The following is a 22,190-nucleotide window of genomic DNA, read 5'->3' on the forward strand; positions in this document are numbered from 1 at the left end:
GGTGCTGTATAGTAGGTTCTTATTGGTTATCTGCTTTATGTATAGTAGTGTGTATGTGTCAATCCCAGTCTCCCAGTTAATTGCTCCCTCTCCTTCTTCCCATTCATCCCTGTAAACATGTTTGTTTTCTACGTCTGTCACTCTGTTTGTGTTTTTGTAAATAAGTTTATTTGTATCGTTCTTTTAGATCAGAAGGAGTCTAAATCCCCATGACCACAGTCAGCACACCACTGCAGGCACAGTTACCTCACAGCCCAGGTGAGCTGAGCCAATCAGCCTGATCCCAGAGCTGATCCCAGCCGTGCATGCGTGCGTGCAAAGTGGCTTCAGTTGTGTCCAACTCTTTGTGACCCCATGGACCGTAGCCCGCCAGGCTCCTCTGTCCGTGGGATTTTCCAGGCAAGGATAGTGGAGTAGGTGGCCATGCCCTCCTCCAGGGGATCTTCCCAACCCAGGGATCAAACCTGCATCTCTTAGTCTCCTGCATTGGCAGGTGGGTTCTTTACCACTAGTGCCACCTGGGAATTTCTGAATTCCCAGCCGGTGGGAACAAAATCCAGGCCTCCAGCCACTAAACCCAATGTGGGTTCTCATTTTATCTTTGCTGAAAGTAGACCCTGGTCATGCCGGGTGTGGGAGGGAAAGAGAGGTGTCTGTGTGCACTCAGACTATGCCTCCTCATGAATACATGGGTCACGGTTATTCATTCCGACATTTATCAAGTGAGCATGTATAGCTGCGGCACTAAGCTAGGAACTCCCTGCAGTGAAAAGACAGCAAGCTCCCTCCTGGCATCGACAGAGTTAAACACCATCCACTCCCAGTTTCTAACTGGAAGCTGCTGTGGGTCTTCACCATTCCGGCTCTTCTGGACACATCAAAGGATGAGCTTGAGTTTTCCTAACTGCAGGTGCGGAGTGCACCCCGCATGCACCGTGCTCCCCCTTCCCAGGCTGACAGCACTGCTGTTTTGTGAATGAGTGCCATGGGGGTGGGATTCGGCTCCTCGAGCTCCCGCTGCCCTCCCTGGATCAGCATGCCCAGACTTTTCAAGGTTAAGAGCCATTTTTAACATCAAAAATTCATCAGCACCCCTCCTTGACAGATGTTTTACTTTGGGTATCCATTGTTTGAGAGAATGCAAAATGGCAATAAGCTACCTTGAAGCCGGCATTGCTTTTAAATGAATTGCTACTTCTTAAATCACAACAACATCTATACGCATTTGAAAAATAGTCACATCTACCCAGGGGTGAACTATTTTTTGATGCAGTCAACAGACAAAGCTTGAGGCGCCTGGGACCCCAAGGTCAGCAGGCACCACTGCCCTACACCATCTGGCTGCTGGGAGCTGGGAGGAGAGAAAGGGGGCAGGGGCACGGCGCTGGTGCAGACCACTCCCTCTGACCACTAAGGCTGCACCTAGGCTGAGAGTCCTTGTCTTTCCCTGCTTCTCCTCCTTTTCTATCAGCCTTTCCAGCCTCCTCTTTCTCACCTTAAGCCCAGGGTTGGAGGTGAGGGGCCCCTTTCTGGGGCTGCTATAGCAAGTAGAACACACACTTGCCCCTCTCCTCCCAACCTGCCCACCCTTGGTGGCCTCCCCAGCTCAGCACCAGCATCACCCTTCTCCCAGCCACCAGCCACACCTCCCCCAGCCCCTCTGGCCCTTTCCCAGCCCTGTGCCTTCATGCATCTCCTTTTCCACTCTCAGACCTAAAGGCTTATTGGGTCCCTTTGATCATAAGGGACATTTTCTAGTAAAAAACTGTCCTGTTGAGGTGACATAAGCAACTACATTTCAGAGACCATGCTGAATCCAATGGCCAAGAATCCAAAGGACCAAGTTCCAGCCCTGGGGCAGGAAGGTGGGAGTCATATTCCATCCTGTGCTCCAGAGCTGGCAGAGGCACGTGGCTCTGGCCCCATGTGTGCCACATACTGCTCCAGTGAGCTGAAGCCTGTTCCGCAGCCTCTCTGAGCCTCAGTGGACTGACCTGTCAGATGGGGCTATAAGCATGTTTTTACACAGCATGGCAGTGAGAAGTGGGCAGAATGCCAGAAGAGCCCAGCCTGCACCAGCCCTTGCAGAAGCGTCTGGCTGTGGCCGAGTGAGGAGGACTAGGGGGCTGCCCCAGCCAGCAAGCCAGGGTCTTCACCCTCCTCCGCTTCCGGACAGGCCTGAAAGAGCCCACATGCTGGCACTTCCAGCCATGGCCCCTCCCAGACCTGTCAGTGGGAGGTTTGTGGCTGGCTTTTCAAAGCATATTTCTGCAGCACACAGGCCCTGGAGTTGAGTCAAATTCTTTGCATGCTCTCTTCTGTGCTCCCGTCCTGGGTTTCCTTCCTTATCCTCACCCGCCCACCCAACTCTTCCCGGAGGAGGGAGGCAGGCAGCCTACCCTCAGTGCCCATGGCCTCAGTGGTCACGACGACCCAGCTTGGCAAAGTCTTCATGCTCTGCAGTGCAGCTGCCCCTCTGTTAGCCCCCGGCCTGCTCTGCCTACCACCCGTAGGCCAGGCCAGCCCCGATTTCGAAACACTCTTTCCCAAGGGTCAGGTCAACTTCTTTTATATCTCCCAGCATGATACCTTGCACACAGTTTGTTGACTGACTGCATGACTGACTAAAGGATAATAGAAGGGGTCCAGGGTTGTCACCCAGCTGGCTTTCTGCAAACTGAACCTCACAGTCACCAAGTCCTACCAAGCTCAGAGTGCCCCTTTGAGTGACAAGAGCAGGGTCCTCTGCAGTTAGCAGTGCCAGCTACATACCACTAGTTAATATGCTGCCACCCTTCAAAATAATTTGTTCTCTCGAAGAAACTGACACTCCTCCTATAATCTCATTACTCATTAGAAATAATGACATCTTGCAAATCGGGCAGCTCTTCCCAGTTCCCAGAGCCACGTACTGTCCTGAGCCCAGCAGAGCCTCGCAACCCTCTGAGGGCACCAGGGGCACCTTCTGCATGGTTGATGAAAGCTTGGGAGCCAGACAACCTGGGTTCAAATCCAAGCCCTGCAGTGAATAGCTCTGGGACCTCCAGAAAGTTGACAAACCTCTCTGTGCTTCAGTTTCCTCATCTGAAAAATGGGGGTGACCGTGGTACCCACCCCATAAAATTAAAGTGCTGGGAGCAGTGCTTGGCTTGCAGCGAGTGCTTCAGATGAGTCAGCCCTCATTGTCCTCTCTGAGGGTGTGGGTCCCGACGGAGGGAGTGAATGGATGAATCTTCGAGTGCCATATGGGCTGACACCTGCCATCTAACTGCAGGGGCCAACTCAGCCTACCCCACTCCAAAAACCAACTGCTCTGAGGGCGTGGCCTTAGCCTTTGAGGAGCATGCATCCAGGGAAGGGGGAAACAGTCAGGAAGGGAGGTCCTGCTGAGGTCACTCAGGGTCAAAGCATCAAAGCTTCAGGTATCCCTAGGAAACCAGCCCCACTGCAACCTATGCTAACATCAAACCCATCAGACAAGCAGAGGTTCAGAGAAGTTGGTGTAAGACAGGTCTTGAGCAGAACAGGGCTCCTTGCTCCTCTGAGAGCTCATACCCCAACAGGTGTGAGTGACCATGTGTAGTTTTCTCACCTTTTACATTTCAACCCCATTATCTGAAGTCCTCAGAAACATCTCAGCCATCTATCCATCCATATTTACCTATCACTATTTATGTACCATCGATCATAAATCTATCTGCTTTCTGCAATCATTTTTCTCTCTCTGTATCTATCTATCATCCAACATTTAATCTGGGTATCTAGCATCTATTAATCATGTCTGCCACCCATCCATCTCTGTGTCTATCTGCAGTCCATTATCAACCATGAGTTAATACAGTGAGGAGTCCTGTACTTAAGCCTGGACCATCTTGTTCCAAGGGGAAGGGGTGGGAACAGTGGTGATTCCAGGAGGGCTCGGAGGCGAGAACAAACATGGATAGGAAAGAAACTGCAGGGTTGATGAAAGAGGTGCCTGGGACCTTCCTCTCACAGCTGGGCTGGCCTGATGGATGGAGGGGAGGGGGCACAAGAGAGGAGAGAGGGAGGGAGGGAGGCCTCCTAAGCCTGCTAATCCCTCCCCATCCTACCTTCCTATGCGTGCGTGTTAGGTCACTTCAGTCCTGTCTGACTCTTTGCAACTCTATGGACTGTAGCCTGCCAGGCTCCCCGGTCCATGGGATTCTCCAGGCAAGAATGCTGGAGTGGGTCGCCATGCTCTCCTCCCAACCCAGGGGATCTTCCCAACCCACATCTCTTACATCTCCCACATTGGCAGGCGGGTTCTTTACCACCAGTGCCACCTGGGAACCTTCCCAGATTAGAACAATGTCTTTCCAGGATAACCCCATGAGGGATGGAGGGATGCCCAGGTTCAGGTGTCAGGGCAGAGAAGGTGGGTGCTACCCTCCCTCAGCACCAGCACACACAGAACCCTTTATTCTGAAGGGCTGAGCTCTTGCAGGCAGGCTGAGAACAGAGATGGAGGTGCCAGAGGAGAGAGGACCAGCAGTCTGGAGAAGACCCATCCCAGCCCTTCCCAACCCTGAGTTTGTGCTGGTATCACCTGAAGAGCTTTTGAAAAAAACCAAAACAAAAATATAGATGCCGGGACCAATCTCTGTCTCAGGGGCTGGCTGGGCACATCTGTGTTTTGAAACCCCCCAGGTAAATTTTATAGCAGCCAGGGCTGAGAACCAGCATCTTGCAAGAGCCAAGACTCATGCTGTTATCCTTGGAAGGCTGTGCTTTAAGTGGTTCTTCAGGGGCAGGACTTGGGCTCTGTCTGGGCAGGGTCTCCAGGGAGCAAAAGAGGGAATTTTCTTCCAGGCTGCTTCCCGAGCCTGACATGGGGGGTCAGAGGGTGGGGTCTTCTGCCAGGGTATTCAAGCAGTGTCATCCCCACCCAGGGTCACCAGAAATCCTTGTCACAGCACCCTGGAGTGGGGGCTGGGTTTGGGGACTGCAGCCTCTGAGTTCAGGTGTGACCCTACTGTATTAGACTAGTGAGGTTGACCCTGAGGTGAGTGCACCTCCCTGGGAGGACAGGCAGCTCTTCCCATGCCCCGTGAGAAGTTAAGCCCCACCCTCAGTGTTAAAAACGTGCCATGAGTCAGAGAGATGAGAGGTTTACTGGGCACCGCACACTGCCTTCTGTCTCTGGCAGTGGCAGGGGGTAGGGGATGGGGGTGGACCCAGGTGCACCACTGTCTCCGTGAGGCTGTGGGAAGGTCTGTGGCCAATGTGAGGGTCAGCCCGCAGCCAGGCTTAGAGGCTGTGGCCTGCTTGTCCGCAGGCAGTGGCCACTGCGCATCTCTACCGCTCAGCAGACAGGAGCCCCCTCCACAGTTAACAGAGTGAGCTCTCCAAGTGCACGCTGTGACTTCTTCCCCACCGTCTGCAGCTGTCTCTGATTCTCTACCCCCTCAACAAGATGTTCCTTGGTCTCTTCTCCTCTTGTCCCCACTCCCCTGTGGACCACCGGGCCCCTGCCCACCCCCTGCAGAAACATCCCCCCTTTGCTGGAATAAAGCCTGGCTTTGTCTGTCTCCTTGAGAGCTGAGGACAAACTGGCCATAATTTATGCTCCCGCATGATATAAAGGAAAAAAGGCGCCATTATGCTATAAATTATCCTGTGATGGGTGAAATGCTGGAGAGCGCGCCAGACGCCAGCGGAAACCCCATCAGACAACAAGGTTCGGCTGCAGAAGTCCCCGCAGAACGCGGGCCGTCTGTCGCACACAGCGCCTGGGAAGAATAAGGTAGCAGATCAAATGTATAATCAGCTACCTGGAGAGCCGGGCAGACGGCCGCCCCCGTGAAAGGTGACTTCTAGTCAGCACCACCCTGGGTCCCAGGCTCCTGCTGGGAGGGCCTGGCGCAGACTCACAGATACAGGGGTCAAGGGTGGAGGCCTAGAGAAGGAGGCAGCCAGGGATGTGGGTATGGCCTCCGGACCCTCCACCCACGTCTGCCCATCCCCTCACAGAGGGCAAAAGGAGAGGGTACAGGGGCTATTTGTGCCCCCTGGGATGGTGACGGTCCCCAGACTCCAGTTCTGCCTCCTCAGATGTGCTGCAAGCCCCCAAGGGCACAGAGCCACCCCTCTGTCCTGGGCAGGCACCAGGGCCCGGAGGGGTATGGACTGCAGGTCGAGGGGATCTTGTCAGCAGGTCTGATTCTCTGTGTGGTGAAGGAAGAGGACCTTGCAGCCTAGATCCCGGGCGGAGGAAGGCCCGAGGACTCATCAGGACAGAGCTGACTTCTTTGGTCACCCGGGAGACTTCAAGAGGGCCCTGTTCTAGGCGGAGGGGTGAGAGGAGCCGGGGAAAGGCTGTGAGTCGTGTCTGAGGGTCTCTGGGCAGTTGGGATTCACCGGGGCCTGCTCCATCTGAGCTGAGCAGCAGCCTCTGAAGGCCCCACCCCACCCCACTTCCGGGCTCTGATCAGAAGCCCGGGCCCACGTGGAGCAGTGGGGTTATTAGGCCTTTGCCCACTATTTGGGCAGATCTGGGGGAGTGGAGAGTGAAGAGAGACAGAGATCTCCAGGTAGCACTTCCTGGTCTTCTACCAAGAAGGAGGGTGATCTGAGAGTTTGGCTCCATCCAGACCATCTGGGTCTGAGTCCTGTCTTCCCCCAGTGACTGGCTGTGTGTTCTTGGGAAAGATATTTAACTTTCCTGAGCCTCAGTTTCTTCATCTACACAGTGGAAAGGATAAAATACTCGTTATACCTGCAAAGGGCTTATTTTCATGCTGGAGGTACAGTGAATGGGCTTCCCAGGTGGCTCTAGTGGTAAAGAACCCGCCTAATGCAGGAGACCTAAGAGATGTGGGTTTGATCCCTGGGTCAGGAAAAGCCCCTGGAGAAGAGAATGGCTACCTAGTCTAGTATCCGTGCCTGGATAATTCCCATGGACAGAGGGGCCTGGCAGGCTACAGTCCATGGGGTTGCAAAGAGTCGGACATGACTGAAGTGACTGAGCACACACGCGCAGTAAATACTTGATAAATGAGAACCATTCTATTAGTACTGTGGCTCGTTTAACCACCTCCTGGAGTGAGCGAGTCAGAGTTGTGGCCTGCCTCGGACAGGGGCACCAAGGAGCCCCGAGAGGGAGCACTGTTGTCAGGGGGTGGCAGAGGCTCTGGTAGAGGGAGTTGGGGCCACTGGCTCTTGTCATGAAAACACTGGGGTGACCATCGAGGTGGGTGGCCCTCGGCGTCCAGCAGGACCACAGAAGAACCCCGGTGCTATGACTTAGGAGCCAGGCTGAGCCAAGGGAGGATGTGGTGGGCAGTGAGGATGGACACGGGTGAGGAGGAGCCTGTGTACAGAGACTGAGTCCCAGGCTAGGCTTCCTGTGGTCAGCGGTCAGGGTCCAGGCTGGGGTCTCAAGGGAAGTGTTGAGAATGTGGTGGGCGGACAAGAGGAAGGAGGGAAGGGGTGTGTGTATCACCTCAACTCTTCAGCCTGTGCCTGTCACTTTCCCTGCCTCTGCACATGCCTTTTCCACGCTGCAAGCCCTGTGTGTGAATCCTCTAGTGCCCGGCTCAAGCCTTGTGAATCCCTTCCCACCGCCATCCCCGCAGAGCTCCTCATGACAAGCTCTGTGCCCGCACAATGGCCGCTGCCCACTCATCCCCACTTTCAGAGGATTCCTGGAGTTCAGCGTTCTGCAGATGCCGAGCACAAGATCTTGGCGACAGGGGGAGGAAGATCAGTGCCAATGTCCTGGGGCAGGGCGTGCAAGAAGCATCCCTGACACTTCACGAGAACTGTGTGTGTCTGAGCAGAGGGATGGAGAAGTTGGGGGAGTCGGAGTGTGGAATGCCCCTGCAGCCCCTCACAAGCCTTGTTCTCAGTGAGACGGGAGCCCCTGCAGGGTTTGAGCAGGAGAAAGGACCTGCCCTGGATTGTAACTGACTCCTGTGGGGCTGTGCAGAGAGCAGCCAGCAGGGGCTGGGTGCATGTCAGGAGACAGTGAGGAAGGGACTCTCATGGCCCCGGCCCCATCCTGAAGCATTTGGAAGGCAGACTGGGCTGAAGGAACAGTGTGGGGGAGATTGGCTGAGTTCTTCCTCCTCCCCCCCACCCCAACATCAGAGGTGTGTGTCTGCAGGGAGCTTGGCAGATCAAGGCCCCGCACTGCCTCCCCTGGGGGCCGGAGCAGCTGAGGGTCCTCATTTGCATCCCCGTGGAGTGGGAGCCCTGTCTCGCCCCATCCCCGGCAGCCTTTGATCTGGTTTGATGTCTCCTTCAGCCTTCTTCCCAGGCAGAAACGCTTTTATCCTCCGCCGCGCCAGGCTCTGGGTCCGACACTGTGTGTTGTGGGAATGAAGGAGGGCTCACACTGCCACTTACGGGCTCGCTTCACGTGCGGGGCTCTCTGAGGCCTGGCCCATGACCTGGTGAAGAGACTAGCTCTCAGGGGGCAGGTGACCCGATCGTAGGGCTGCAGAGGGACCCAAATCTAGGCCCTTAACCCCCGTATGGAAGGCGATGCTGCAAACTCCTGGTCCTCCGCAGGAAAGCAGGCAGCCACGGGACCCCCAGGCAGGAGAGGAAGGGGGCGCAGACCCGCAGCCCTGCCTGCTGCTCCCCTCTTTGAAAGGCAGATGTGAGGTGTGTGCTGCCCACCTCAGGGCTGGCCAGAAGTGGGCAGAGGAGGCCTCCAGACTTAGGGTGGGGTCAGCAGCTTTGAAAATGACACAGATTTCAATTCGGATGTCCGGTTTGATGCTCCTTTCTCCCTTAGGAGCCAGGGCGCTCAATGGGTCGGGGCAGTGGAAAGGGCCCAAAGCAGGGCTCGATGTAAACGTCAAGGAAATGTCTCTTGTTGTGAATCAGTCTAGGCTGGGGCCTGGAGGATGCTGGGGAGCATCTCAGAGATCACCCCAAAACACTGCTGTTTAGTTGAGGGAAGCCTGGCTTCTCAGGCTGGCCCTCAAGCAGGTGTCTGATCAGTGTCCCTGGGGTCCGCTCCATGCCCCGGGGGTGGGGTGGGCATCTCCATCCCACCAGAAGCCGCCCCTGTGGGTGAGCAGCTGTCTGACTGAAACTAGCACAGAACTGGGCTTATTCTACTTGTGTTGGGCCCTGGGCTAAAAATCTCAGGTACCTCAACTCATCTCATCCCCAACAGCCCTATGAGGTGGGTGCGATTACTCTCCCCTTTTACAGATGAGGGAATGGAGGCCCAGGGAGAGCGTGACTTGCATAAGGGGGCCCAGTCAACCAGGATTTGACACACGGCTTCAGTTACTCCCTGGAAGATGCCCTGGCCCCGCCCCTTCCTTCCCCCCACCATCTTTCCCCTCGCCCCTCCCCCTCCCCACCAATTCCCCCACCCCCACCCCCATCAAGTCTATGTGCTTTCTAATCAAAGCCCTCCCTGATCCATGGGTGAATTCAGGGAGAAGGAACCCGTCTTTCCCCCTGTGGGACCTCAGGCACAAGATCACTCCCCAGGGACAGCAGATGGTCCTGGGATCCAGGAGGCGCTCCGGGAAGTCCCCTGGTCCCACAGTGAACAGCTGAAGGGATGCTAAGGGCCCGACATGGCCTCTGCCAGCAGCCAAGGGGCAGGTGCATGGGCACCTGGGGCTCTGAGCTCCAGGCTCTTGCCCAGTCCCCCCTACCCCCAGGGCCAAAGGCGCAAGAGTGGAGAGGCTTCTGACTCAGTCACTGTGGATGTCTGGAAGTTTCTTCTCACTCCCCAAACTGCTGCCCTCGGGCCTCCAGGGACCCTATGGAGAGCGTCCCCTACAGTTGTGGCCCTACAAGACCCACCCAGCCAGGTTCTCTTGATCTCCTAGCAGCCCCCCTGCCCACCTCACTAGCCACAGAACTCAAAACCAATTTTTCCCCACTGTTGCCCTGGGCCTCCTGGTTCTCTCCAGCTCAGGTCCCCCACAAACCCTCCCTCGGCAGCTGCAGTGAAGAGAACAGTAAAAGTCTATTGCAGCCATAAAAGGCATTAGCCATCTGAGCACTCGTCCACGGTGCCCCGGCAGCCATCTATCCTTAAGCAGGAAATATTGTTTAATGCCGATGGTAATGAGCGAATCAAATTTTGAAAATTAAACCGGAATTTGAGCATTAGAGCCAGGGTGCTGGCATTTGGCAAGTCAAGTGTTGCGGCTGCCACCCGCCTCCACCCCGCTCAGGGCCCTTCATCCTGCACAGCCAGCAAGATGCTTCCCCACAGGTCTGGGGCCCTGAGGCACCACCCTGAAACATGCCCCATAGGAGCCTGTCCTCATCTTGCCATCAGAGTCTTGCTTCTCTGTTTTCTGGGCTCTCCTTTTAAAATGCAAATCCTTCCAGCCAGAGCCCCATTCTGCCCAGATAGTCCGGATAGTCTGAGTCAATGAGAGAGGAGTCTGTTTCCCTCCTGGAGGGGCTGGAGCAAGCATATTGTTGTTGTTGTTTTTCGGTCACTAAGTTGTGTCCAGTTTTTTGCTACTCCATGGACTGCAGCGCTCCAGGCTTCCCTGTCATTTACTATCTCCCAGAGTTTGCTCAAACTCATGTCTGTTTGAGTTGGTGATGCCATCTGACCATCTCATCCTCTGTTGTTCCCGTCTCCTCCTGTCTTCAATCTTTCCCAGCATCAGGGTCTTTTCCAAGCATGAGCTCCTGGCAACTAGACTCCTCTGCCTTTTCACTGACACTTAAGGCTTCCTGGAGGTGTCCCCCAGTGCTAGCAGGCTGGGAAACTGAAACTCAGAATTAGATTGAGGTTCTGGGAAAAGGAAGAAGACTCCTGAGACCAGAGGACTGGGAGACGTGTGTGTTGGGGGCAGGGTGGCTGTAGGGTAGGCCAGAGGCACCTAGGAAAGCAAAGCCCAAACTCCCCCACCCCTCCCCCGGAACCCCAGCCAGGGAGCAAACGAAAAGAACCACCAAAAAGGGCCCTTTCATCCTTCAGTCTTTGCTCATATTCTGTTGTGGGCCTGGCGCTCCTGCTCCTGAGCCTTGGACATCGTAACTCCAGGCCACCTCCTCCAGGAAGCCTTCAGGGTGTTGCCACTGCCCCTTCCCCGACTAGCCCCTACAGACCTGCTGGAAGTTGGAAGGTGAGCTTCACACAGCCACCTACTAGGCTAGAGACCAGCCTCCTGCTTCCCCAAGGGTGACCACTCCCACGCTGTCTCAATGACTTCACACTCAGGGACAGCTTCAGTCCATATCCACCCTGGCCCTAAAGTCTTTCCTGGCTTTACCTTCCGTGAAGGTGGCTTTCGTGGCCCAGTCTCAGCAGCACCTGCCTGAACATCTCCTCAGAGAAGCATCCACAGCTCCACACCCCAAAATGGCTCAGGCTGAGGGTTAGCCCCACCGTCACCCAGGGGCCCTGCGTCCCTTGGGCAGGAGGGCTGTGGGCAAGTACTCCTCAGCCTGGCCCGGGAAACGGGAGTCTGTGTCGATGATGGAGCGGTTAGGGCAGTGGCTGAGGAAATGCAGTCACCCTCTGAGACTCTCGCTAGGTTGGCATAAGGTCCGAGACACCAGCCCAGTGGTGTCGTTGGTGGTCGTCTGACACAGTTTGGCGACAGCACCTCGGGAAAGTAGCCTGGAGGTGGGAACACAGGGAGAGACGGTCCATCCCAGCTGGGCAGCCACGGCACGGGTCTGCTGCAGTCTGTCACTTCCAGCACTCCTCCCCCAGATGTGGAGCCTCTGGTCTCCCTCCTGACCCCCACCCCACCCCCCGCCCCTCCAGATGTGGAGCCTCTGGTCTCCTCCCTGACCCCCACGCCACCCCCTGCCCCCCACCCCCTCTGGATGTGGAGCCTCTAGTCTCTCCCCTCCCAACTGTGACCTCTGCCACCTCGAGTCAGGGCCAGGAGCTCCATTTCCTCTTCCTCTTGGATAGAGAACCCCAGGTCAGGGTCATCGCGGTTCTACTACTGCTGGTTGCTTCATTCTGCAGCAAGTCCTGGGAATCTACCATCCACATGAGGAGGGCCTAGTTAGTCCCATTTTTGACACCGAGGTGGGTGAGGAAGTATGCAGCCGAAGGCAGCAGGGCGGGAGGGTGAGCCAGTGGGCCTGGGCCAGAGGAGAGCGACCCTCAGACTCAGAGTCTTTTCACTCCCTGGTCTGAAAGACAAGCCTTAGAATCACTCACCCAGTGCCAAAGCCAACTGGAGATACAAAGGATCCCAGAAACAAATAAACCTGTGTGTTGGGTGGGGTCAATCCAAGATCACCCAGAAGCAGTGAGTCTACAGCCAGGTTTCTTTGGTTCCTGGCGGCCTTCCAGAAAAGGAGATTTGAACAGGCAGGGAGAGGGGGAGCCTGGCCCCCTCCACCTTGAGAAAGTTGTCAAACAAGAAGGACCCAGGCTTAGGATAGAGAACCGAGAATTGGCAGTAAGGGACGACTTCAGGGAGGCGAAGAAGGAATTGGGGGAAAAAAACCTGGCAAAAGGGAAGTGGCTGGCTAGAAAGGCATGTGGGGATTTTAATGAATTTTAATGCAACCAGAAAGCTGTCACAATGAAACCAGAGGAACACATTCAGAAGTCAGGAAAGGAGGTGCAGTCTGGGCCTTCTCTTGCCTCCCAGGTCCTTCCTGGGAGGCAGTGTTGGAGCAGGAGGGTCAGGCATGAGCAGAGGGCAGGTTGCCACTTCTTTGTCTTCCCAGCAATCCCATTAACTCAGAGCCTTTAAAAGGTGCTGGGAGAGGGGGAAGACCGGGATGACCTGGGAGCAGAGTTTCAAGGCTCCACTGAAGGCTTCAAAACTCAGTTCACTTCCTGTAAAATGCTGCTGTGCTTCTGGGAGCTAACCCCAAGTCCCTCTCCCTCCTACTTCTGTCTCTGCCATCTCCTGTCCGTCTCTTCTCTCAGCTCTTTATTTCTAATTCTTTTTCCTCTGTCTCTGACATTTCTGTCCCTCCCTTTTCTGTATGAATCTATCGCCTTCTGTCCCTCCTCGGTTTCACCCCTTCCACTCCCTCTCAGGCCCCCAGTCTCTGCTTCCCCCAGCCCAGAGCTTAAAGTTGGTGAGTGCTGGAGATGGGGTGGGGGTGTGCCCAGCCCTGCCAGGGCCTGAGCATCCGAGTGGAGTACCCAGACTGGAACGGGGCTGGGGATCCAAACCCAGAGCTTTAGCTGGAACACCACTCCCCCACTCCCCGGCCCTGATGGTGGAGGTCAAAGCCGGTGTGTCCTGACCCAGCCCTGGTCGCAGGGACCGGCAATGGTACCTTGTGGGCATGGAAGGAGCACCTCGTCAGGGAGAGCTTGCCCAGTGCTGAGTGCTCCAGGCTGGGGAGTACCAGTAGGGCAGCAGCCGGCCTTCCTGAAGAGGACGACTCTAGGGTGGCTTGTGAAGCCAGGTAGGACCTGGAGGTTTCTTCTGCTCCAGTGCCCAGTCAGCCCCCATCTTTATGTGAACTCTCCTGGCAGTGTGGGTGATGGGAGCGCTTTGGGGCAGGAGGTACCAACCACCCTGGATCCAGAAGGACATGGTCCTGGAGTGCCCTTGCATTCTGTGGAAACCATGAACACATGGCTGTCTGCAGTTTTGGAGTGTGCATTTCTGCAGCCTTGGCTGTGCATGTCAGTCATTGAATAGTCAACAAACATCGAGTGGGTGTCTGCCACCACAAGGACCACATTCCAGCAAACTATGGCTACTTAACAATTCAGCCCCAAATGGAGTGGTGTAAAACAACCAATTACTACACTCACGGATTCTGTGGGTCAGGAATTCAGGCTGGGCACAGCTTGGAAGGCCTGTCTCTCCTCCAGGCTGTCTGGGCCTTGGCTGGAAGACTCACGGGTTGGGGGCTGGAATCGTCTCAGGACTCATTCACTCCATGTCTGGTGGCTGATGCTGGCTGTCAGCTGGAAGCCTGGGCTCCTTTCTGTGTGGACTCTTGGTGTGGGCCAGTTAGGGGCTCTTCTCAGCATGCTGACTGGTTTCCACAGAGCAACCATCCCTGAAAGAGAGCAGAGAGTGGAAGCTGATCCTTTTTATGACCCAGTCTTGGAAGGCATCTGGTGTTACTTCTGCCATTCTTTATGGGTTAGAACAGTCACAGCCCAGCCCAGATTCAAGGGGAGGAAACATAGACCCCATCTCCCTGGGAGGAGTGAAAGTCACAGGGCAATAGGAGCTTGTGGGATGGGAAACATTTTTGCAGTCACAAGCTACTACAAATTCACACAGCCTAATGTAATCCCTGTCACCCTAAGCTCACATCTGAGTGTTGTCAACAAACCATTTGGTACTCAACACAATTGTGTGTGTGTGTGTGTGTGTGGGGTGTCTGCTGAGGGAGCCCAGTCTTCAGAAACCGGGTCCTCCAAAGTGCCCAGGACTGAATTTTGTAGAGTGAATAGGAAGGGGCAAGAAGAGGGAGCACCAGATGGAGGTAAGAACAGGTGAGGCAGAAACGAGGTTGCCCCTGGGAATGGCATAGGGCATGCATTCATTCATTCCATAGCTCAGTCCTGTGGGCCTACTAGGTGCCTCTACCACCGCTCCAGCAGAGGCCTAGCCTCTTTGCTAGGGGAGCCTACTTTGAGGGATGGGGAGCTAGACAGAAACTCACTACTCAGGCAAAGCAGTAAATAATCGTCCTTTGAATTTTGCACCAGGAGACGGGTTGAGACAGAGAAGGAAGAAGCAGAAAGAGGGGTTTTGATGAGAAAGCAATATTTAAGCGGAGACCTAGCATTAGAGGATTCAGCTTTGTGATGTGGAGGACACTCCAGGCAGAGAGAACAGCGTGTACACAAGCCCTGTGGCCCACCTGCTAGCTGTGAATTAATCTTGGCATCTGGGGGTGAAAGTGGCTGAGGAAGATAGTGAGTGTCTAACAGGAGGGAGGAAGAGGATGTAGCGCTGTCCAAAGGACCTGTGGACCACAGGTGAGCGGCCAGCCCATTGGCCCGGCCCTCAGGCGGAAAGGGGCAGAGTCGCTGCAATCCCGCCCCAGCTCAGACGCAACCCCTCCCGCCTCCCCTCCCCCTCTGGCTTTGCCCCCTACCCGGCTTCGTCCAGCCCTCACCCGGTCGTTCCTCCCTTTAGCGGTGCCCCACCCGCCTCCCACCCGCCTCCCACCCGCCTCCCTCTCGCTGTTATCCCTCCCCTCCTGCTGTGAGCCCCCCTCCTGCCCCCTACCAGCTCCTACCCTTCCCCTGCGTAACTCTTCCTCCTCCCGCGGGCCAACCCCGCGCCTCCGGGCCCCTGGCCCGGGTAAGCATCTCCTAATTTTGTTCCAGAAGATAGAAAACTCTTCGTGGGTATGCTCAACAAGCAGCAGTCTGAGGACGATGTGCGCCGCCTCTTCGAGGCCTTCGGGAACATCGAGGAGTGCACCATTCTGCGCGGACCGGACGGCAACAGCAAGGGTGCGTGGGGGCGGGGCGAGAGGGTGGGCGGAGCGGAGCTATAAGTGGGCGGGGCGGGGCCAGAGGTGGGTGGGGCGGGGCGAGAGTTGGGTGGGGCAGGTAGAGAGGGCGGACAGGGCGGGGCCGGGTGGCAGAGTCCAGAGCCACCTGGAGCTGGCCTGCTCCTGCCAGCGGGGAAAAGCTGCTTGGAAGGGGCGAAGTTGTCAGGCCTGGGAATTAGGAAAGGCCGCGATCCGAGTCCAGATTTGGGACGGGGCCAGTTAAGGGTCCTTTGACGTCCTTGGCCGGCCCAGGTCTTTCTCTGCCTCCTTGTGTAGCTCTGTGCTTGTCGGTGTCTCTCAGTGATTCTGGGTCTCACTCTGCTTTCTTCTGGGAGGCGCCGTCTCCCCTCAGCCCCCTCCTGTGCCGCGTCTTTCAGTCCCCGCGCCTCTCTGACCTTTCTCTGGGTCCAGTTGCCTTGGCTCAGCCTCTCCCGTCCCCCCAGGGTGCGCCTTTGTGAAGTATTCCTCCCACGCTGAGGCACAAGCCGCCATCAATGCTCTGCACGGCAGCCAGACCATGCCGGTGAGTGCGGCCGACCCTGGGGAGTTGGCGGGAGACGGGGCAATGAGGGACCCGGACATCTCTGCCAACCCACACATCCTCAAGGCCCCGCCTGTCCCGGCGCCCGCTGCGCCACACGGTGCCAAACGCGTGCCCGCATACCACGCTCGCAGCCTCCCCAGGAAGACAGGAAGGCATTGCCAACAACCCCATTTCTCAGACAAGGACGCTGAGGCCCAGAGATGCTAAGGAAGTAGCCCAAGGTCACCCAGGTAGAAAAAGCCTGCGGGGAGGTTAAGCTCCAGACTCCTGGGCAAGGGTTGGTGCTTGTTACCCTGCCCCTTTCCCCTCCCCCGCTCCCATAGCACCCCATGGAGAGGATTGGGTGGGCCCAGGCCAGGGAGCCAAGGCGGATAGGGCAGGGCCGGTGGGCCTCACGCGCAGTCCCGGCTGCAGGGAGCCTCATCCAGTCTGGTGGTCAAGTTCGCCGACACCGACAAGGAGCGCACAATGCGGCGAATGCAGCAGATGGCCGGCCAGATGGGCATGTTCAACCCCATGGCCATTCCCTTCGGGGCCTACGGCGCCTACGCACAGGCAGTAAGTGGGGGCCCAGCGGGGTGGGGCCGGGGGCGGCAGTTCTCGGCAAAGCCTAGGAAGCGCTGATTGGAATAGGGAGAGAGGTTCGAGGTCCTGCTGACTGCACCCCACCCCTGCCACCACTCAGGGGAAGGGTGTCCTTACACCTTCTGGTTACTCCTAGCAGGGATCCTGTGAGGTGCCTCAAAGCGCCCCTCACCCACACTTCCCCTGAGGTCCTCTCAGGCCCATTCTCCCACATTGGGGCAGGCTCTGCCAGCATCACCCCTCAGCTGCCTGCTGGATTTGTGACCACAACCCCCACACAGGTGGCGCTAAGGTAGGCCAGGGCTCTGGTTCTAAAACTGCAAGCTCACCTTACTTCTTCAGCAGTGTCTAAACGGCCAGTTTCAACAGCCTTCCCAGTCCCTGCTCACCTCTGGGTTTCATTTAGGATGCTCCTGTAGCCTCTACCCTGCAGACTCCAAGTTAGGACTATTCTGAATAGAAACCCTTGCCAACTTAGGTCTACAGTGGCTCATCCAGGTGTCTCTAGAGCTTTGGATGTCACATCTCCATGAACTGCGGGACTGGCTGGCACCCTTGGAGCCAGTCCCCTTCCCCCACCTTCTGCAACTTTGGAGTCCCAAAGACTCTACTTTTAAACACAGCTTTCTCTTGGGGGGTGATCTCTAATAGCCACTGAGAACTAGGGCAGGCGTAGAGAAGGCTCAGGGCTCTCAGAGAAGGGAGGAGAGACATGCATCTGAGCTCCCTGGGGTTGACTGCCTGGAAGGCTGGTCTCCAGGAGCAGGAGCCGAATGACCCCTTGGTGGGGAGGGCCGCCCTCCTGGAAGCGCATGATATTTTTTCCACTCCCTCTGCCCCAGCTGATGCAGCAGCAAGCGGCCCTAATGGCGTCAGTCGCACAGGGCGGCTACCTGAACCCCATGGCTGCCTTCGCCGCCGCCCAGATGCAGCAGATGGCGGCCCTCAACATGAACGGCCTGGCGGCCGCACCCATGACCCCAACCTCAGGTGAGTGGGCAGGTACCAACACGGGGCCTGGCCTGGCAGGAAAGCTGCTGAACCCAGGTTTGTACCTTCGGTTTGGTGAATTTTGGCTACCAACGGACCATCCTGTGCCAAGAGCGCCTGGCGTCTGTGCCCAGTGCCGGCCTCATCCTTGAGCAGTTTGTTTCAAAAATGTTCTAATTCCTGAGGACCCATGGGAAGACGGGATGTGGAACCCCTGCTATCTAAGATATGATTTCAGAGTGGTGACCGTTTCACTTGACTTGTTAAGCCACGTCAGGAAGCAGTCTGTGTTGATCAGTAGTATAGAGATCTGGAAAGAAATTGACACGAACACATCTCCCTTTGAGGTCTGAGGGAGAAGAGCCCTGCCCATTTTGCGGCCCTGTTTGGTCCCTGGCCCAACCACAGAAGGAGCCCCATTTTTCATTTTCCTTTAACCCAAGCTAGATTCACTGATTTTTTCCAAGACAACTACAGAACAAGCAAGAGAGAACTGCAGGAGTTGCTAAAGGACAGAGGGGTTGGAAACAGCTCTACTTACAAAGCATGTTTTTAATTGGATCTTGATTGCTATCCAGTTCAATGATTCTCAACCAGGGCAATTTTGCCCCTCGCCCCCAAATATCTGCCAGTGTCCTGAGACACTGTTGGTTGTCACAACTGAAGGAGGGAAAGTGCTACTGTAATCTGGTAGACAGAGACCAGGGATGCTGCTAAACATCCTGTGATGCACAGGATAGCTCCCTTCAAAGAAATGTGTGGCCATAAATGCCAATAGTTTCAAAGTTAAGCGTCCCAGTCTAGCTCCAAGGGCTGGGCTCTCATTCATCAAGCTTCCTTGGCTCTCTGTTCTCAGGCCATAGTAGCAGTATTCCCAGCATCCAGGAGCTATTCCTTTCCCAGCTAAAAACTATGAAAGACTGTGCCATCTCTAGCCTCAACTTGAGCACCACCCCACAGCTCTGATCCCCAACCTGGAGACACTTCTGATGGCCTCAGGTCCTTATCCACAGAGAGACCCTCCCTGCCTCCTACATGAAGAGGAAGGCCCTTCTCAGCCTCTGGGGCCTCAGTACAATAAAGACGCTATCCACACCTTGGTTTCCACCCACCTGGTGTAGGGAGGGCAGTGTGTTGTCATCTAACCCCAACTTTACCCTCACCAGAGTGAGCATCACCATTGTCTTCACTAGAAGTGGCCAGGGTGTCTAATTTTTGTATGAAAAGGGCTGAATCTGGACTCTACAGAGGCCTTTCTCCCTCAATGCAAGAAAGTACCACAATTAAGACTCCCTCCACCTGAGTATCAAGACTCCCTCATGGGAAGGCAGATCAGCCCATCAGTGATCCAGTCAAGATAGCAGAGAGCAGAGCCACAGCTTAGAATCCTTTTGGTGGCCAAACAAGGACCAGTCCATCCTGACTTAGCTGGGGTGAGCACGAACCATTGAAAAAGACTAAAAGAAGACTGACTGTGGTCAAAGTCATGGACACTTAGAGGTCTATGTGCTGCAGCTCCAAGGTCGAGCAGTCAGTGGTCAGGGAAGTCTTTGTAGGGAAGGTGGGATTCAGACTCCAATTTGAAGTATAGATGCCATTGGGATGAGTAGAGTTGTTACACATAGGGAGATAACCCAAGGCTTGATTCACAGATAGGACTGAGTTGATGTGTGAGGTCCAAGTCTGTGCCCGGGGCCCTTGGAGCCAGGGGGTGGAGCTCCATGGGTCGACCTTCACTGCCTTTGTTCTGCCTTGTCTCCCCTCCTCCACCCCCATCACCTCTAAAACCAGGTGGCAGCACCCCTCCGGGCATCACTGCACCAGCCGTGCCTAGCATCCCATCCCCCATTGGGGTGAACGGCTTCACCGGCCTCCCCCCACAGGCCAATGGGCAACCCGCTGCAGAAGCTGTATTTGCCAATGGCATCCACCCCTACCCAGGTAAGCACATCTGGTACCCCTTCCTTCTCCGTGCGGCATACTCCTCATCCCTTCCTATCTTTGCCCTTGCTGTTATCATGGGAATGTGTGGCTCCTGCCCTATGTCTGTTCTTTGGTGGAACCCCAAATGTGATCAGGGAGAGCCAGCCTCCTGCCCTCCTTCAGGGAGCTCCTGATGGGAGAGAAGACAGATCCGTGGGTGTTTGTCAGTCTGATGGGTGAGAAAAAAAATATTCCCAGGGCTTTCTCGGGGGAGAGAAGAGAATAGATGAATCGTCCAACCAGGTATAGAGAGGCTAGTAACTGCAAATTACTTGAGAGTGAATTTGACCCAAAGAAGTGAGGGGATATATGCTAAAAGAATAATTATATTTAGTTTTAAGTAGGAAAAGACTCTTCCAGGAAGGAAGTGGAGGTATATAGATTGCTAGACTGGTTAGTACCTATCACTTTGGTCCCTTGGTGCATACCAAAATGTGGTCAGCACCTTGAACAGAGGACCAGAACCTTGGACAGCTCCTAGGTCCTCCTTGAATTCTGGCACATAGAAAGATCCAGGAGGCCTGCCCTTGAATAACTTTCAGTTCAGTCCAGTTGCTCAGTCATGTCTGACTCTTTGCAACCTCATGGACTGCAGCACGCCAGGCTTCCCTGTCCATCACCAACTCCTGAAGTTTACTCAAACTCATGTCCATTGAGTCAGTGATGCCATCCAACTATCTCATCCTCTGTTGTCCCCTTCTCCTCCTGCCTTCAATCTTTCCCAGCATCAGGGTCTTTTCCAATGAGTCACTTCTTTGCATCGGGTGGCCACGGTATTGGAGTTTCAGCTTCAGCATCAGTCCTTCCAGTGAATATTCAGGACTACTTTCCTTTAGGATTGACTGGGTTGATCTCCTTGCAGTCCAAGGGACTCTCTCTCTTTGTTCCTCTAAAATTTGAATAACTTTGTTTCTCTAAAATTTGGCAGTTCTCCTGTGGTAAGACTGCCCAGTTGACTTGAAGCAGGGCCTCTCTCTGGTCTTGAGGATGGACTGGCATTGGAGCAGGGAATGTGGGCCCAAAGCCCTAGAGTAGCCAATGGCACCCCACTGCAGTACTCTGGCCTGGAAAATCCCATGGACGGAGGAGCCTGGTAGGCTACAGTCCATGGGGTTGCTAAGAGTCGGACACAACTGAGCGACTTCACTTTCACTTTTCCCTTTCATGCACTGGAGGAGGAAATGGCAACCCACTCCAGTATTCTTGCCTGGAGAATCCCAGGGATGGCGGAGCCTGGTGAGCTGCTGTCTGTGGGGTTGCACAGAGTCGGACATGACTGAAGCGACTTAGCAGCAGCAGCAGCAGCAGCCTGGTAAGAGGCAGTGCAATAGAGATGATGAGAGCTGTGTCCTCCTTCTTGGAGGGCAGGTGATGAGGTCACAGAGTCCCCATAAGCCCCAGTAAGTGCCCAATCTGTGACAGACGAAAGGGGGGCCCCCAAAGGAGGGCAGGACATGGTCTGATCTCTGAGGAGGTCAGAATCCAGGCAGGAGCACAGTATGCATCGACAGAATAATGAGGCAATATGGTAGAGCAGAGTTTTGTCAAGAGTGAGTATTCTCTGACTTGAGATGCTTAAGGATTCAAATGAAGGGAGAGTTCATTGTGCACGGAAGAGCAAGGAGCAGTGTGCTGTGGAGGGGCTGGCCTGGTAGGGCGGGGGGTGTAAGGACGTTGGCCCAACTAGAGCAGAGCAGGGCAGCCTTGGGGGGCACATTAGTGCTCCGCACTCTAGTTGCCCACTAGAATCTATTGTGTGGCTTTGCAAACCTACAGATGCCCAGATTCTGATTTCAGCATTCTGGTGTGAGGCCCAGACACCCAGAGAATGTACAAGCTCCACCAGCAGCAGAGTACAAGGTCACCGTGCTAGAGAGAAATGGAGGAGAATTTCCTGACTTTGAACTTGGAGTTGCTCTTGATCCCCTCCCAGTGTTTTCCCACACCTCACCCCTCAGTGCATAGCAAAGAGGTCAGAGAAGCTGAGAGGATGAAGTGACAGGGCCTAGAGGGGGATCTGGAGTGTTGTTGAAGGGTGAAGGCTCCAGGCTGGGAGGGGCTTGGCAAGCTGGAGGTGGGAGAGACCCCACCCATCTCAGGTTCCTGGGCTCCTCCTCACTCAGGCTTGTGGGCTGGGAGATGCAGTCCCCAGCACATCTGAGTGGTTTCACCGCCCCCTCCCCTCCCTGCCCACAAGCTCATCTGGATCTCTGGATTTTGACAAACCTGTTCTTTCCCCACCCCCACCAACATCTGTGAACTATTTCCCCTATGGAATTTGGAAGGGTTTTTCTCCCCCATTTGTAACAATCTGGCACATCCCATAAACAATCCCCTGCCAGAGCAGGAGGGAGGGATGAAGGAGAGGAACGAAAAAAAGTAGTACATTAAAAAAATTAATTTACCATCTTTAAATGCGGAGTTTGGAGCTGCTATAATGAGCGAGATCCTTCAAAGTGTTCATTTTTTGGCAGTTACTAATGAGGTCATTAAGCAGAGAAGTAGAGAGGAGGCTTGGAAATGCTTTTCTCCACTACCTAGCTCCAGGTAGCATCTCTGCTCTCCCCTCTTGCCCTTGAGATCATGCCGGAAGCACACAGTGTGGCCTTTACTGCCACATAACACCCTGAAGGGGTGGCTCTTGAAATGATAAGGACTGTTCATTCCTCTC

The 22,190-nt window shown here is 55.2% G+C and overlaps 1 protein-coding gene and 1 long non-coding RNA gene across 16 annotated transcripts in view; one reads left to right on the top strand and one right to left on the bottom strand.

Annotated features, from left to right (window-relative positions):
• CELF4 (CUGBP Elav-like family member 4) overlaps positions 1–22,190 on the top strand; it is a 309,871-nt gene that overhangs the window by 265,323 nt on the left and 22,358 nt on the right. For 6 of the 15 annotated variants that reach the window (XM_081562379.1, XM_081562380.1, XM_081562391.1 and 3 more), the window contains exons 4-8: positions 15,248–15,376; positions 15,861–15,940; positions 16,376–16,519; positions 17,389–17,536; positions 19,328–19,477. In XM_081562379.1, coding sequence (XP_081418505.1) covers positions 15,248–15,376; positions 15,861–15,940; positions 16,376–16,519; positions 17,389–17,536; positions 19,328–19,477 — 651 coding nt within the window. Of the gene's footprint in view, positions 1–15,247; positions 15,377–15,860; positions 15,941–16,375; positions 16,520–17,388; positions 17,537–18,421; positions 18,439–19,327; positions 19,478–22,190 lie in introns of all 15 variants that reach the window. The other 9 variants (XM_081562384.1, XM_081562386.1, XM_081562378.1 and 6 more) reach the window with 4 other exon arrangements.
• On the bottom strand, positions 12,465–15,809 carry LOC145534577 (uncharacterized). Its single transcript, XR_014074769.1, has 3 exons — positions 15,157–15,809; positions 13,709–13,959; positions 12,465–12,689 (listed from the first exon to the last, which is right to left on the bottom strand). It is a non-coding gene; the product is annotated as an uncharacterized LOC145534577 (long non-coding RNA).

Source organism: Giraffa tippelskirchi, chromosome 14 (genome assembly GCF_054371585.1).
Source record: "Giraffa tippelskirchi isolate mGirTip1 chromosome 14, T2T-mGirTip1v1.2.pri, whole genome shotgun sequence".
Lineage (NCBI taxonomy): Eukaryota > Metazoa > Chordata > Mammalia > Artiodactyla > Giraffidae > Giraffa > Giraffa tippelskirchi.